The sequence below is a fragment of the Trichosurus vulpecula genome, chromosome 7 (genome assembly GCF_011100635.1).
Source record: "Trichosurus vulpecula isolate mTriVul1 chromosome 7, mTriVul1.pri, whole genome shotgun sequence".
Lineage (NCBI taxonomy): Eukaryota > Metazoa > Chordata > Mammalia > Diprotodontia > Phalangeridae > Trichosurus > Trichosurus vulpecula.
This window is the reverse complement of record NC_050579.1, coordinates 31,838,193-31,854,260: the sequence shown is the minus strand read 5'-3', so window position 1 is coordinate 31,854,260 and position 16,068 is coordinate 31,838,193. Positions and strand designations below refer to the sequence as shown.

Genomic DNA, 16,068 nt, shown 5'->3' with positions numbered 1-16,068 from the left:
AACAAGGATCATGAACACCTGGGAGACAAGCCGCTGCCATCCTGTGCACTTCCTGGCTGGCCATGTCGCTGCTGTGACAGCACTGTGACAGGCTGGGCAGTAAGGATGCCTTGAGAAGGACGATTTATCACTTCCTTACTCATAAAAATGTGATTCAGATTGCTGCTGATTAATGATGGAGATCAGCCCTCTTCTTTCCCCAAATCCCCTCCTCTCCACACCCACCACACAGATGCTACTCAACCACAACACCCCCTCTTGCCACTGTCCGTGCAAGCACAACACAGGGGCTCAGAGAAGATGACTCATGAGCTGGGAAATGGAAAAGTGTATCTTCCCACCGACTGACCCTGCCGAGTCCTCCCCTCAGCCCTCTCCTGATGGCGGCCCACACAGCAGGGCCTGGACCTGCCTCAGCTGCACGCCGGGGAGCTGGCAGCGGCACGTCCACCACTGCGGATGTGCAGATTCTATCCTTAAATCATACAGATGCCTGTCCATGCTCCCCTTTGCTACAGTTGGCAAATGGGATAACCTTAAACCAGGGTGAAGGGGCCAAAATTGGCCTTTTCTATTTGCTTCCTGGCAGGACCCTATGGCCACGGCCGATACCTGCCCCCAAACGGAGCAGCCACATCCTCCTCCCCCTCCACCTTACTTTCCTTTTGTTTCCTTCTTATCTAACAGCTGTTATAAGAAAGTAACCCACTGATGCCCTGTCCTGAGTCAGAAGAATTCCTTCTCTCAAAACACTAGCTGACCTGGACAACAGCAGCTTCATAGGCAAAGACTGTTTCCTTCAAACCTCCATTTGTGAAGGCCTCAAGTCACATGGCCTTGAGACTGACCACATCCCTAGGAAGGTGGCATTAGCTCCCTGAGTGCCGGCTATCACTAGCTGAAGAACAACGAAACAGCTAAAGAGCGGCACCTCAGTTTCCTCAATCCGACCACTCTGACATGTTGAAACAAGACGTGCCAGCTCGATGCGAAGGAATCAGTCTTCACCTCCCCGCCCCAGGCCCAGGCCCCTCCTCCTTAGACTCTATATCATCTCCAAGGCAATACTTTGCAAACTTCATTTCCTCTTTCCTGGAAACCACTGTAACCCTCCAGCCCTCCATGTTTCCTCAGCCCTGCTTAAAACAAACAGCCAACTCAGGAATAATTAGCCAGGTTCAAGAAGTCACCAAAGCCAATGGTTCTAGCCTTCTGCTGGGAATTCTAAGTGCTCTAGCAGGCAGAAATAAGATGGGGAAATCACCCCAAGGACTCGGCTCTGATCGAAAACCCAGGCAGCCTGGCTGAGGACAATGCTGAGCCCCCTGAGGATGCCAGTTTCAGTGGAAAGTATGGCATGTGCACTGATCAAAGAGGAAAGGCCCCCACCACAGACAAATGGAGACAGAAGCCCCTGATAACAAACAGGAATAGAAATAACTCCTGCAGGGAGACTGAAAGCACTGAGGAAAGGTACAACAAGCACCCCAGGGATACCCTGTCCAGACACCAGCCACACTGGACACCTGAGTCTCTATGGCGAAATTCTTCATTCTAGGCACATCGGACCCTCACCTTCCCAAACCTTGGCCCCAACACACACCAAACTCCTGGGCAGCTGGGACGCGATTTCTTTCTCAGGCACACAAGGTAACAACCTCCCCACCTTCCCACACTGCATGTTTCCACCAAAATCAAGCATACCATCTGTACCTATGTGCTGGGGTGGGGGTGGAGGTGAAGATTATGGAAGCATGCTCTGGTGATGACAGTGCTCAGAGCGTAAGCAACCCAGCCTGCCAGAGCTAGGCTGAGGGAGGGCCCCTGGAGCTCACAGAGTGCTCCCAATCAGCATCCTCCAATAATCTAGAGGCTTAGACTCCAGGCCCGAATCACCAATGCTCATCAATCGTGTGTCCCCACCCCCTGGCAGATTCCCATAGGGGATATCCCATGGGGAGCTGGACTTTTCCATACTGAACAAACAAGATACATGAGGCCAGAAAACAGCTAGTCCCAATCACTGCCAAGTATATGGTCTATGCAATGAAGCATCTCAGCAATGACCTCTCCCAGGGGAGGGGTTCTGGGACTAAAGCCGACAAAAGTCCTTGCTGCTGCCTTCAGCAAAGCCAGATGTGCAACAGCATTTGGGGTTTGCAAAGGAGGCTCTGTGCCCATGGCTGCTTCCACTCATCCCACCCAAGAAAGCCCTGGAAAATCTTAAACAAAGTGCTGTATAATAAAAGGTGGAGACATGGAGAGAGAGGGAGAGAGGGGGAGGGAGAGAGGGGGAGGGAGTGGGGGGGAGAGAGAGAGAGAGAGAGAGAGAGAAAGAGAGAGAGAGTGTGTGTGTGTGTGTGTGTGTGTGTGTGTGTGTGAGTGTACGGGCATGCACAGCATGGGAATCTGTGCATGTGTGTGACAGTGGTGTCTGTGTGTGAGTGCACGTGACCAGGAGTGAAGGTGGGCAGGTCTCGGTGACATCTGAGGCTAAGCACCATCTGTCTGGGTGTAGAAATAAGAGGCTCCTTACCTTTGAGCTGGGAGTTGTGCACAGCAAACATGTTGATGGTCATGAGCTGTAGCATGCGGGTACTTCCAATGGGAGAAGGGCTGTGCTGCAGTAACACTTGGAACTCCTTCAGGACCTTCTCAGCCACGGCGGGGAACGTCTCCATCCTGCACACACAGAAAGCCAGTGAGGAAAGGTACCTCCAGGACATGATGGGAGCCACAGGCTCTCCTAGCAAGAACAGCCCACTCAGCTCGAAGAAGCTGCCTTCCTTGTTTTGCAAACCTATTTCTACTCTGTGGTTATGGATAAGAGTTTCCCTGCTTAGTAAACCCATTCTTCACCAGAGCACTGTGCAGGAAATTATACAAGAAAAGCTTCTGAGGAGAATGTAAATGGCATTAATGTATCACTTCATTGAGAGGGACCAGGTATGGCCCCATGAAGGCAGCAGAATTGGCTGCCCAACCCCATGCACCGCCTGACCCCAGGCTCCAGAGATCATTCTGTGAGAGGGTTCTGGGGCTCCAACATGTCAAGTTAAGGTGAAAAGCAGGAACTGTCCAAGGATCCCCTATGGGAGTAACTCAGTTCTTGGTTAAAGTGTTAATAGACCAAAGCTTAATAACTAATTTATTTTCCAGTCTATGGCAGTAACTGGATATAAGCTGGTGTCAAAGTAGCAGTTTATCCCTGGGGCACACAAACCATTTTAATAAGCAGGGAACGAACTTGCAATAAATTCCTAGGTTGCACTTGCAACCTCATCCTCTCTGGGATGGCCAGTTCTGCCTACAAAAAGACTCTTTAAGTCTTCAGAAGCAACTTCAGGAAATCTGGTGCTGTTCAGCTGTTTTTCCTAAGAAGAACATGCCTGCTCCACCTAAGAGCCCCAAATGACATCAGTTTCTGAAAGGACCAGGACAGCCAAAGACCCCCTGGCTTATTCCTCTCCTCCTTGTGTTGCTGCCCTCCTCCCCGACACCCACTGCTACTCCAGTCAGGGCTCCATGTTTTCAGCCCTGTGGAAATACAATGCCCTGGCCAAGTGCCACTCCCAACATAGGCAGGGCCAGTAATGGAAGGAGGCAGATATCCAGCCAGTGACCCAGGGCTCCTAAACAGAGGTCATTCAACCCACTGCCTGCCAAGTGTGGCCACTAGATTCCAAACAGTGGTGGAAGCCTGAAGCTCCTTTGGCAAGGGAAACAAACCACAGATGAAGCCCTCAGCATATGAGGCATGTTCAGCCTTAGTGTCTGAGAGAGAAACCAGGCACAGGGGCCTTAGGGCCACAATGAATGGTCAAGGTCAGCAAATGTACCCTTTATCTCCCTCCCCGCTCCAACTAAACAAACAAACTGCTTGTGGTACATGGGAGATGCAGACTGAATTAGCGAATAGCTTCTGGGAAGCCACAAGGAAGGGTATCCTTCTCAAAAGACACACAACAGTTTTAGGGCCTGAAGTAAGGCAACTGGCTTCACCAGCAGCTCAGGCCTTCTGCTGTGAGTTGTCAGGCCTCCCCAGGACCATGACACGACATGAACATTTTAAACATCCTTGGCTCCCTAGCCATCCAACCGACTTTGTTTCTCCCTCTTAAAAAGAATGCAGAGGACGCCACTGCTGACCCTCTGATGCCTGCTGGTCATGCCACAGCCATGGGTAAGTTACAGTTTACATTCCATCTCCTCTGCTGGACTGTTTTCATTTACATTGGCATGAAACATATCATACAGGTATTTTTTTTCCCACATGCCATTTCATGTGCCCAATCTAGAAAAAAAAATTTGTTTGCTCTAAGAGTTAAACTCTTTGTAGGTTTGGAATGGCCAAGAGTGATATGTTTGGACCTGGCTTGGATCCATCTTTCCCCTAAGGGCTATAACAAAGGTTTCATTTTAAATCCTGACACTGTGCAGCACTCTCCCTGGTCAGAAGTGGGGAGGGGGATCAGCACTTCTCATTACAAGAACAGCAGAGTTCACTCTTCTTGAAAATCTGCCACATTGGGTGAGTTTCAGAGCCATGTGTCTCCGTGTTGAAAGGCAGTAGAGAGCCAGCAGAGAACGCCATGACAGAAGTGTCACGTGGGATGGCTTGACTTCGAAGCTGTGTCTGAGGAAGGCTCCTCTTTGGAGTGGGAATTGTAATCGATCCATCAACGTTCCCCAAGTCAGACTGAAGTTCCAAACAAGCACCAGGCCAAAGGGCTACATTTTCTTTTAACGTTCAAAAAAATCCTCCCCCTTCACTACCCCCACATCCCTTGTCAACTGAACACCATTAAAACAAAAGAAAAGTAAATATGCACATTTGAGATCTGAGGGGAAAAGGAGATTTATCTTTGTTCAGTCAATTTGGTTGTGTTTGGCCACTGCACACTGGGTCATCGATAAATCAATGAGTTAGGCGGTGGGAGACCTGGAATTGTTACTGACTTTGTGCCCGAGCCGGGATAAATCCCAGCCAGTAATCGCCCCATTATAACCCAATAATCCCTGATCCACCCCATTTCATGAGAAATGTCAGCTCTGACACTAGAATAAAATAATGTATGTGGGGGGGAAAAGCCTTTGGAAACCAAAGCATAACATCTTTGAGTATCAATTCCTGGGTCTAAACAGACCTGAGGCTGTCACCCCCAGGTAAAGAAGTAAAATCTAACACGGCCACCTAATCACAACAGCCACAGGGGAGAAAGACAAACAGCAGTTACCACAATTCAACCAGTCTTTAAGTCATCCATCATCTATGGCATTGTCTAGAACTAAGCTCACTTCTGCTCTGAGCTAGGACAGATGCCGTTCTCATTTTCTCCTCCCAAGTCTCAGAGAGGGCAGTGGTATCCTCGGCACCTCAAAAAAGATGGCCACTTTCAGGACAAACATTTCACTGATGTAACTGACTTTCCTGAGAAATGACCTCGGGAGATGCTCAATCTCATTTGCATAGGAGTTTCAAGAGACCAATCAATCACAGAAACAACCCCAGGACTGCACCCTGGTGTGACTCAGACAGTGACTAACGGGTGAGGCCCTGCCCCTCACTAGGCTGGCTAGACGATGCTCTCCTGATAAAAAGAATCAGGCTTCCCAACTTTTATTACCTTTGTAGTTTTTTTTGTTTTTTAAGTGAAGAGACTCACAAAAATTTTCAAAGTGGAAGAAGAGGAAAAGAAAAGTTCCACTACTTTGCAGCTTCATCATAAGCTTTCATTCTGGACCCGTCCATCAGGTTCTAAGGCTGAGAAGGTAACTTGCCTTGGACTGTCAGTAAATTTTTTATTTGAGTTGTTTGGAACCTCATCATTACAAAGGAGAAACTTGCAGGTGAGGATCTCGCATGTTAACTGAGAGAGCACTCAAAAAGCTGCTTCCAGGCTTTCCTGGAAGGCAAGCAAGAAAGCCGTGGGGCTTGGGCTGCTCTTCATTCCAACCTCCTAACTCTCAATTTGTCTTCAACACCTCCCACATTTCACATCTTCTCAGTAATTAGGCAAGAGTCCAGGATATTTTGTGCTCTCTTCTCTCCTCCTCTCCCCCCCCACCCCTTCCCTCCCTCTCTCCTTTCTCTCTTTCCCTCCTTCTCTGCCTCTCTCCTCTCCTCCCTCTCTCTCCCTGTTTCCTCCTTTTCTTTCTCTCTCTCTCCCTCCTCCTCCCCCATTTCTCTCTCCTCTCTCTTTCTCCCTTCTTCCCTTCACTTACATACTGCCATACTTATTTTCAAATTAAAATGTTTTGCTCTCTCTGCTTTTCAGTCATTGGTATTTTACACAGTACTCTATAATTTGCAAAGCATTTCACATTTGAATCTGACAGGAAACAAGGCAGGTAGGAAGGGTAAGGATTATGTCCATTTTGCAGAAGACAAAACGGAAGTTCAGAGAAGTGCAACGGCTTGTCAGTAAGCAGCCCTGCCAGGCCAGTCGAAGTGCTTTTTCTAATGCCATGCTGCATGCCCTTTAAGACAAATCCAGGGCACGATTCACAATGCCCCTCTCACTCTGAGAAGAACAAAAAGTCTCTTCCTGCCCGTTTCTGTCTCCTTGAGCGCTACCTCTCTCTGAGAAGCTCTGATGCTAACCCCCTGGGGCAGGAGGGGGGACAGAGGGGCTTCTGCTTTCCCTCTGCCCCAGCTGCATCAGCTCTAGTCGGCAATGGCAACGGAATGAACTTGGAGAAGTCATGTGGACCACAAGGAAACCATCTCAGACAAATGGAAAAAAATGTATTTTCTTTTGAAAATTTTCCAGAAGATGATTCCATAACATCATCTCTCTCTGAAATTCTTCCTCATATCAACCCAAAGATCTCTCAAGTGATAGTTTTCTGCCCATTTTTCTTATTTTCACCTTAATGCAAATGAAGAATATCTGGCTACCCTTCTCATGTCCAAACACTACTAAGTAGGCCCACAGCCTTCTCACTAAAACTACCTCAGTTTCCCCTTTCTTTTTCCTCACAAAGCGCATTTTCCAAACTTTTAATCACTGTTGAAGGTTTCTCCTGATTTCCCCCAGTGGTACCTACAAGTGAATAAATACTAAAGGTCTGGGCAGTGGTAACTAGTATGAGAAGATGATGTCACCATCTCTACATATGAGGTCTGACTCAGTATCCTCTTTAGCCCTACCTGTTCGTAATCCTCATACTTAAAAGATGCACAATCTCATTTGGTTGGGGTCCCAATCAGCGTCCATCTTGATGGACAATCTTCGTAAAGGGCCAAGTGCATCCCTGTGGTGTCTAACCTCCTGGCAGTGAGCCTTCTCCAAACTTAGCCAAGCTGGTCTTCAGATGGCAGACACCCAGTCAAATGCTGGACTCAACATTTTTTTTATCTTGGGAGCGCAGATCTGTGTTCTTGGGACATAGTCTTTGAGAAGCCCCTAAGCTCAAGGCCCTCCATGACACACAGAGGTGTTGAGGTAGGATGCAGAGGCTTTAAGCAGAGGCTTAAAAAAATGCCAAGGGAGATAGGGCAGGAGGATGGGAGTGTGACTGGCAGATATGATACACAGAGGGAAAAGGAAGAAAGAAAAAGAAATGAGGGAGGTAGTGGTGGTGGTGGGGTGCTACTTGATACCTCTGCCTGGAATATGCTACTGAGACATCTTGGCATCAGGCCTGTTTCATTAGTAATTGCTCCACATCACTCAATGCTCAGTTTGGGGACCCCTAGGAGAGCCTAGATCCTCCCTGACCTCACTGGCATGACACTTTACTATCTTGCACTGAACAAGTTTATTTTTCTTCCATGGGTGAACTTACTCTCCCTTCTCTGTACTGATCCACATTTGCTGTTAATGCTGCCCACAATCATTTCAAGGTCTACTCTGTCCTTTTTACCTTGGATCACAGATCACAGATATTTATGTTTGATTCTGAACCCAAATACCAAGAAAAGGGCATTTCCATACAAAGAGCATAACCCAAAAGAGGATCTACAGAAGACACTGCTTTACCACTTCACATTGGTGCCTTTTTAAGAAGTACATAATAAATCTTAACGTTACCTTCACAACTGCTGACTTTGTCTGGGCTTCCTACTGGTCTAATAGGCACTTTTTAAGAGGGAATGGCATGGCCTAGAGCAAGGTTCTTTTTTTTTTTTTCTTTTTTAGAGCAAGGGTTCTTAACCTGGGTTTGTGAACTTTTAAAAAAAATATTTTGATGATTATATTTCTATAGAATTGGTTTCCTCTGCAATCCTATACACTTTATTTTATGCCATTAAAAACATTCTGAAAAGAGGACTAGCATGACACAAAAAAGGTTTAAAACACCCTAGTCTACAGGCAAGAGCCCAGCAAGAGGACACCCAACGCAGGTTCCCATCCCAGTTCTGTCACCCCATTTGCTACATGATATGGGGAAGTCCCTCCCCTCCCTGGGTCTCAGCTTCCTCAGGAATAAAACGATGAGGCTGAACTCGATCAGGGGTTCTTGACCTTAACCAGGTGTCTTTGGACCTCGAGGGGCCCATGAATTGAATGGGAAAAAATTCCATCTTTCTTTTCCCTCATTTTGGTTTCCTTGATAATCCCATGCAGTTCATGGTATCCATTAAAAGCCTGATTCTGAGAAGAGGTCCAAAGACTCCCTCATACTTCTGCCAGGGGGGTCCAGGACACACAAAGGGGCAGAAGTCCTGGCCTTGAGAATCTCTATTGGTTTTTCCAGGTCTAATCTATACAATCTATAACATCTAGGAGGTGAGAGCCGCTGCCAGCTAGGCCCAGTTTGGTACATGTTATCTGTCCACAGAAGCACATTTTCTATTCTGCCACCCATGATCATTGAAGAAAATGTTTAGCTGGAGGCCCAAAACAAACATTTAAGAACAGCTTCTAGGGAAGCATCAGGAACTCGCTATCCAAGAATCTGAAGAAAATATGCTAACATGAAGTAGCCTTTTGCTCGGTGTTTCAGCAAAGGAACAACAAAGGTCCTCCCATAATCCACCTAAGTAAGCAGATTGTCTTCTGGGTTTATATGTAAATGAAACCAAGAAATGGGCCAAGAATTTCCAAGCACTTCTACACCTCTCTTCCATTGGCAGAGTGACATCTCATCCGAGGGACCTCATGTCAGGACATTAACCCCATGGAACAGGACAGGCCCAGGCTAAAGGAGAAAAAGAGGTCAGGATGTCTAATAATAAGCTTTGGGGGCAGGGCAAGACCTTTCAAATCCTTGAAACAATAGTTATATCATGTGTATATGGAACAGCTAGGTGGCACAACGGATAGAGCACCAGGCCTGGAGTCAAGAAGACCCGAGTTCAAATCTAGTCTCAGATATTCACTAGCTCTCTGACCCCGGGCAAGTCAACTAACCTGTTTGCCCACAACATGGGGATCATAAGAGCACCTACCTTTCTAAGCTGTTGTGAGGATCGACAAGATAATCATTATAAAGCACTAAGCACAGTGCCTGGCACATAGTACATGTTCTCTAAGTGCCAGCTACTGTTATTCCTACTAAGACAGCAAAATATTAAGCCTGAGTTATGCCAGGAGGGCTAAAGGACGCAGGGACAGCAACTGAAGCACGTGGACTCAGAAATCAGTCACGAGCAAACAGACACAAGTCAAGGACCTGTGCTCTCACTGGGTGAGACTCTTCCCGCCAATGCAAACCATATTCCCTCATATGAATTGATCAATGATTAATCATGAGTTGCTGTGGTTCAAAAATCCCCCAGCTGATGGCCCAGCCTCTAGAGATGAGCCACTCTAACTAAATTTAGTGAGGCTGGTCCTCATGAATTGCTGTCTGTCACTGGGTCCATACCTGAGGCCCTTCTGTTGGGTGGGGTCTGCTAAAACCTGTGCTCCATCAACACAGTTTCTGAAAACCTTGTCACCTTTATGCATGAGAAGCTATCAGGAGAGTATTTAAGTGGAGTGTACAGATACATATCTGTGTGTACACACACACACATGCCTTCCTCAGAGCCACTGGAAGGCTAGCCGGAGCACTACCATGCTCTCCATTTGGCCGGTGAGAACTCCCAGGGCTGCTCTGCTTCCAGAGCTGAGTCTTGACTCCAGCACTCGCTCTAGATTCCCTGGAGCCTGAAACTCAGTTCCACCTTCCTTCTACTACGCCGCACACTCTCTCGCCAACTCCACAGAGCCTACAACTTCCAGGAAGCCTTTCTTCCCGACACCACTGCCACCATCCGCCCTGCCCTCGGCCCTTGTCTCATGAGTTCTCAGCAGACTTTTTAACAACAAAAAGAGCTGCCGTGCTTATGGAGCCTTAAGGTTTACAAAGCGCTTTACAGTTATGATCTCCTTTGACCCTCATGACCAGCCTGAGAGATGCCTCCATTTTATAGATCAGTTTTGAGGCAGAGATACAATGACTTGCCCAAGGTCACACAGCTAGGACGTATGAGACTGGATCTGAATACAGGTCTTCCTGATTCCAGGCCTAGTACTCTATCTACTGCTTCAACTAGCTGCCTTTATTAAATGCTACTATGTGCCAGGCACTGGGCTAAGTGCTAGGGGCACAAAAGTGAATAGGGTCCCCGGCCTCAAGAAGCTTACATTCTAATGGAAGAAACAGGAGGTGCCTAAATGGTATATATAAGATACATAGAGAGTAGATACAAAGTAATCTTAAAGGGGAAGTTACAGCTATTAGGTGTGGCTCTGAGATGACGATTTGTAAAACAAGGAAATTTGGGCATCTAAAGCAGTGTTTGAAAGACCAGAGACAAGTGAATTCAGGCGTCAAACATTTACTTAGCACCTATCACACGCAAGGCACAGTGAAATGGTGGGGGTGGCAGGAGAAGGTGACTCGGGCCCAAGGCTGTGAATTTACATGCATGTCAATTGACTGTGGACTGAGAAACCAGTAGGACAGAGCTGCTCTATTTACTGGTGGTGCAGAAAACTGACCAAAGGGTAAAGGGGCATGGGTCAGAGGGCCATGGAGGAAAGGAAATGTTAATGTTCTCTTTGAGAGAAAACCAGTGAACAGTTTTCTCCCCAAGGAGCACCCCTGGCAACAGCAGCCGGGGACTCAGCACGAAAGCCCAAGGGTTCCCACTAGAGCCCGAGCACGTGCACAGAATGGACAGGAAGACAGAGGAGAGAGAAGAGGAACAGAGGGCGAAGCGGGAGCAGGAGGTGGGAAGAGGTCAGGGAAGAAAGACAGCCAGCCTATGAGAGAGCACAGCTGAGAAAGGAAGAGGAGGGAAAGTAGGGAAAAGAAAAAAGAAGGGGAGAGAGGGCAGGAAGACATCCCTCCCTGCAGCAGCCCAGCAGGAGAGAGACTGAAAGGAAGGAGAAGCAGAAGGTGGGGGCCGCTAAGAATTCACACCCTGTGCCCTCAGTTACAAACACAGTCTAGTTGCTAACAATATTAAATTCCAAAAAGACTTGTAATGTAGGAAAATAAAATAAACATCCTGCACACTTACCCAATCCGGGTAAACAGCTTCCCATGGGCATGGAGAAAACTGAGGATGAACCTTTTGTTCAGCTGCATGGGAAAAAGAGAGAGGAGAAAACAATTAAATTCTCCCCAGTTTCCTGTTACTGAACAGAGTCCCAAGTGACACAATAACCTGGCCAGGGTGTGAGGGGTGGGCACTAGGGATGGGAACCAAATGGACATGCCCAGACTCTCACACAGATCCAAGGCACATGCCCGACAGCTGCAGCTCTGGGGAGCCAAAGGTGACATCAGACTTAGTGAGACCACAGCACCCTCTGCTGGCAGCTGTCCCAACATGCAGGGGCGAAAATGAAATTCGACAGAAAAGTGCCAAAAAGGTCCTGAGCTGTGCAAAGAGGAACAAGAAACGTTCGGGGACTTTTCAACTTCGCCAACAATAAAGGAAATTTTGCCATTTGAGGAGTCCTGGCCTCAAAGAGCGCACAATTTCTGAGACACTTTCTATTCCTTCTAAAAGAGCAAGAGCATTCCGTTTCAAGCAATAGTAATCGTTTCCGTTTCTATGCTGCCTTCAAGGTTTACAAAGCACTTTCCATACACCCTCTCCTCTGAGTCTCCCAATTCTGAAGTAGTTTTCAAAGCTGTCATGGTCCCCATTGTACTGATAGGGAAAATGAGAGGGGAGGGCTACGTTTTCTACAAGAACATCTTTGGTAGCAGGAAGGACTCTAGGTGACAGGAGAGCCTCCATGAGAGGCTGGCCAGGGGACATGATCCACTGAAAGCCTATACTAACCAGGGCTACTTCCGAATACATCTTCCATTAACTGGAGCAAGACACTTGATGTGGCAGACAAGTGACATTCAGGGACTATCTACAATCCACTCCCCTATTAGAACGTGAGTTTATCTGTGCTATTAAGAGGTCCTTCCTTGTGTCAGCAATGGGCACAGGATCTGCTACCTAGAGCCAGCCTCATCACTGAGAGAGAAGAGAATACAGGTCAGTTCAAGCACCCTGGCCCTCAAACATCTCTGCCAGCTACAATCTATCACTCTAAGCAGCAATGAAGCTAGCTCCAGAAGGCAAAGGGAAGGATAAGAAGACATGGGGTCATCCAGGTGGCTGATGCTGACAGCTGGGGCGTAGTCTGAGCTGGCTCTCCAAATGCAATCAGCTGCCTCTGAGGCAGACAGAACCTGTGGAAGAGGTATCCTTCAGAGGCACATGTCTATGGCCTTATTTCTGAGAGTCTTTAGGACAGACTAAACCTGCTGCAATTATTTTCCCATCAACACAACTTGGGTTTCATCATTCTTTTTCAGTTCTGACTGCAGAACAACTGAGATCACATTGAGGTAGAGAAATTTCACTCCCATGAAGCTTTTCTAATTTTCACAGCTCATATGAATTCTAATAGGTTACTACAGACAGAGCAGGAGTTATAAAAGCTTGAGTCTAAAACCTGTCTCAGACACCAGTTGTAAGATCACGGGCAAATAACCTAAGTCTCAGTTTGTTCACCTGTAAAATGTATAATACCTGTAGTTATCACCTCAAATGAGACTGTCTGTAATATGCTTTGCAAATGTTAAAGCATTGTTTCTTATCATCTCCATCAATTCATTGAAACATAATGAACCTATTTTCCTACGCAGTAAAGACTTGAGTTTTACTCTGCTTTTCTTATCATGTGTGATCTACAGAGAAGAACATAGGGACAAGAAACCTGAGTTCAAATTCCAATCCTGCCAGAAACTAGCCATGTGAGTTGGAGCAGCACATCACCAAACTATTTTCTGTTTTATCATCCATAAACTGGGAATAACGTGGCTAGCTTTCCCTACATCAAAGGGTTATAAGGACAAAAAGAGCCTTTGGTAAGAAGCAGACCCATTGTGTGAGGGCAGAGGGGTTGGGTATATCTCCCCAGGCAGGTGCCTAAAGAGAGCCAATGGAGTGAATGTGACACTTTGGTGGGGGGAAGGGGGCGGGGAGGAACTCAAAAGTAGAGTCATAAGCACTTTTCTGGGGTCCACACCTCCGATCTCATTGGCTTAGCAAGCTCCCAGTGAGGAAATTCCCTCTACTAATATCGGCAGCTATTGTGCCACTCAGAGCCTTAGGAGTGTTCCATAGGGAAATGAAGGATTAAGTGGTTTGGTTAGAAAACCAGTGCCAGAGCGGGACTTGACTCAGAGGCCAGCTCTCTACCGACCACACACTACCTTCCCTTCATTACGTTATGGGTACAATTCCCTCTACCCAACCAAAGCAATCCTGAAGAAAGGCAGTGTAGGAAAGAGCAGGTTTTAGAATCAGAGGACCAGGTCTGACTCCAGCTCTGCTCCTCATTACCTGGGGGAACTGACCTAAAGCACACCATTTTCCTTCCTGGGCCTTAGCTTCCCATCTAGAAAAAGAGAGAGTCGGCCAAAATTAGCACTGAGGTCCCTTCTGACAGGAGAGCTAGGATCTGTGAATTTTCACAATAACTTTCAAGTTACTCTGGGAGCTCACTATTAAAAAAGGAAGCCTGAAACAAATTCTCTGGTAACAAATAGCCACTCTTTTCATTCATCTTTCAGCTTTCTGACCTTTATCATGTAGATATTCTCTAATGTGTGGAGCACATACTGGTGATCAAAACCTTAGCCTCCAACTTAGTGGGCACGAGGCCGCCTGGCACGCTCGGCCTCCAGGGCACTGGCCCACGCATTCCCGAGAGCCCTGCAGGTGTGTCACAAACAGCCTGAAGAGGTTTTGAGTCAAGCATCAGCACAGTTCATTTATTTCAAAGACAGACTATTTATTGAACCTCCTCATCTGTGTGAAGTTATGGAAGGCAAGATATGAAAACTAAACCTGGAAGACAGGTTCCTCAACCTAGAGTCCCAGGCACTTCATCTTCTCTGAGGCCCTGGGGGCGGTGAAAGTGCTCACTTTCAGCTGGGACAGGAAGAGGTCATAGAGGAGGTGGAATCTAAAGAAGGCTAGGAAAGAAAAAAAGGAACCCTAGCATAAACACAGCCAGCATTTAATAGTTTTTCTGCAAATGTCAGTTTTTATATGGTTCCTCCCATTATCCAAGAAAAAATTCACAGGCTAGCTAGTAGGTCACTTTGATGAGAGTCCGGTGAACTGGCGGACCTGCAGTCACAATCAGCTTCAACTCCTTTGCTTTGCTCAGTGGGGCTCAAGGAGCCTAACAACCTGTCAGCTTCCATTTTTCCACGAGAATTGCTCAGGGTGAGATGATGGCTCAAAGACTTGTAACGAAGCCTGGGCTCCAATGGAGATGGCCTGAGTCATGTGTGTTTCAATGTACAACATGCCTTCTCCCATTAAAGCCCCACCACCCCCCGGAAGCAATGGCAACTTCGAGTCCTGTATGAAATCTCGATTTACTTCCTCTGACTTTATTAGCTTTGCCACTTCAATTTCCGACTAGAGAGAAATTGGGCTAAACGTCACAAAAGCAGTCACCACTGCTCGTTCAGGTGCCAGGGGGATCTCAGGGGAGACTCCTGTGTGTCACAGACTAAAGGATTCCTGGTGTAAACCCATCTTTGTGTGGAGAGAACAAATTCATGAAGTATTCCATCCTTTGGCGAAAAGAGGGCAATACACTGGAAAGAACTGGACTGAATGTCAGGAGACCTGGGTGTCTCAGCCTCAGATCTGCTGCTGAATGACCTGACAGTCACCTGATCTGGAAGCAGAAGGTATCTCAGAGACCACCTCTGAGACATGTGCTGGGCAACTAGGCCCACTGGATTAGGCTTCAGTTTTCAGACCTATGAGGCCTCTTTAAGGTCTCTCCCAGTTCAGTTAATAGGTAGTTTACACCTATGATGGACAGAGCACTGTGCTCTAAAGGTCTCAGTGTCCTTCCGAGGGTCCGTCCCAGGGTGGGCACCCCATTCACCTCCCAATCAGGACTTGTCTTGACCCTCAAGCCTAGGTCCCAAAGGGGCTGCAGCAGCTTGCTCCCAAGGCCATGTGGTGGGCGTCCTTAGGACAAGTCCTCTGCAGAGCCACCACCTGCACAGCCTGCCCCCTGCCCCCTGCCCCATACAAGAAGGTGTTGGGGACACAGGGCAGCCTCTAGCTCCTAAGTCGAACAAGCTCAGCACTTGAAGGTAAACAGAAAGCCAGAGTTCAACCAGAGGGCAGCCCTGCCTGCTCTGACTGGGCTGCTCTCTAAATGACTCTCACTTCTGACTCACCTCACCATCCAACCCCTGGGAACTCGGCTGCCCATCTGCCCGATACTGATGTTACCCAGAGCTGCTGGGACAGCCTGGGCCTTCAGGACCCCTGCACCCAGCCTGCTCCTCGCTCAGATGGGCGCTCACAAGGCTGCCTTTTGTGTGTGCATACAGCATCAAAGCCACCTGAACTGCCTTCCTTTCTAGACCACTAACTACATCCTTCTGTGTCTGTTTCCTATTTGAGGGCCTGGTCAGGAAGAGCCCTTCAGAAACAGTTCTCCTAACTCATCCTCCTCATTCTTGGTCCAAGGGAAGGATGGGAGGAAGGGAGGGGAGCAAGGAAGGGAGGAAACAAGCATTTATTAAGTGCCTCCTGCCACGTGCCAGGAGCTGTGTTAAGCACTTAACAATGTT

At 47.6% G+C, this 16,068-nt stretch overlaps 1 protein-coding gene across 1 annotated transcript in view; it reads right to left on the bottom strand.

Moving 5' to 3' along the window:
* SMG6 (SMG6 nonsense mediated mRNA decay factor) overlaps window positions 1-16,068 on the bottom strand; it is a 170,421-nt gene that overhangs the window by 119,935 nt on the left and 34,418 nt on the right. The window contains exons 9-10 of the mRNA XM_036768507.1: window positions 11,462-11,523; window positions 2,537-2,682 (exon numbers count right to left, since the gene is read on the bottom strand). Coding sequence (XP_036624402.1) covers window positions 2,537-2,682; window positions 11,462-11,523 — 208 coding nt within the window. The remainder of the gene's footprint in view (window positions 1-2,536; window positions 2,683-11,461; window positions 11,524-16,068) is intronic.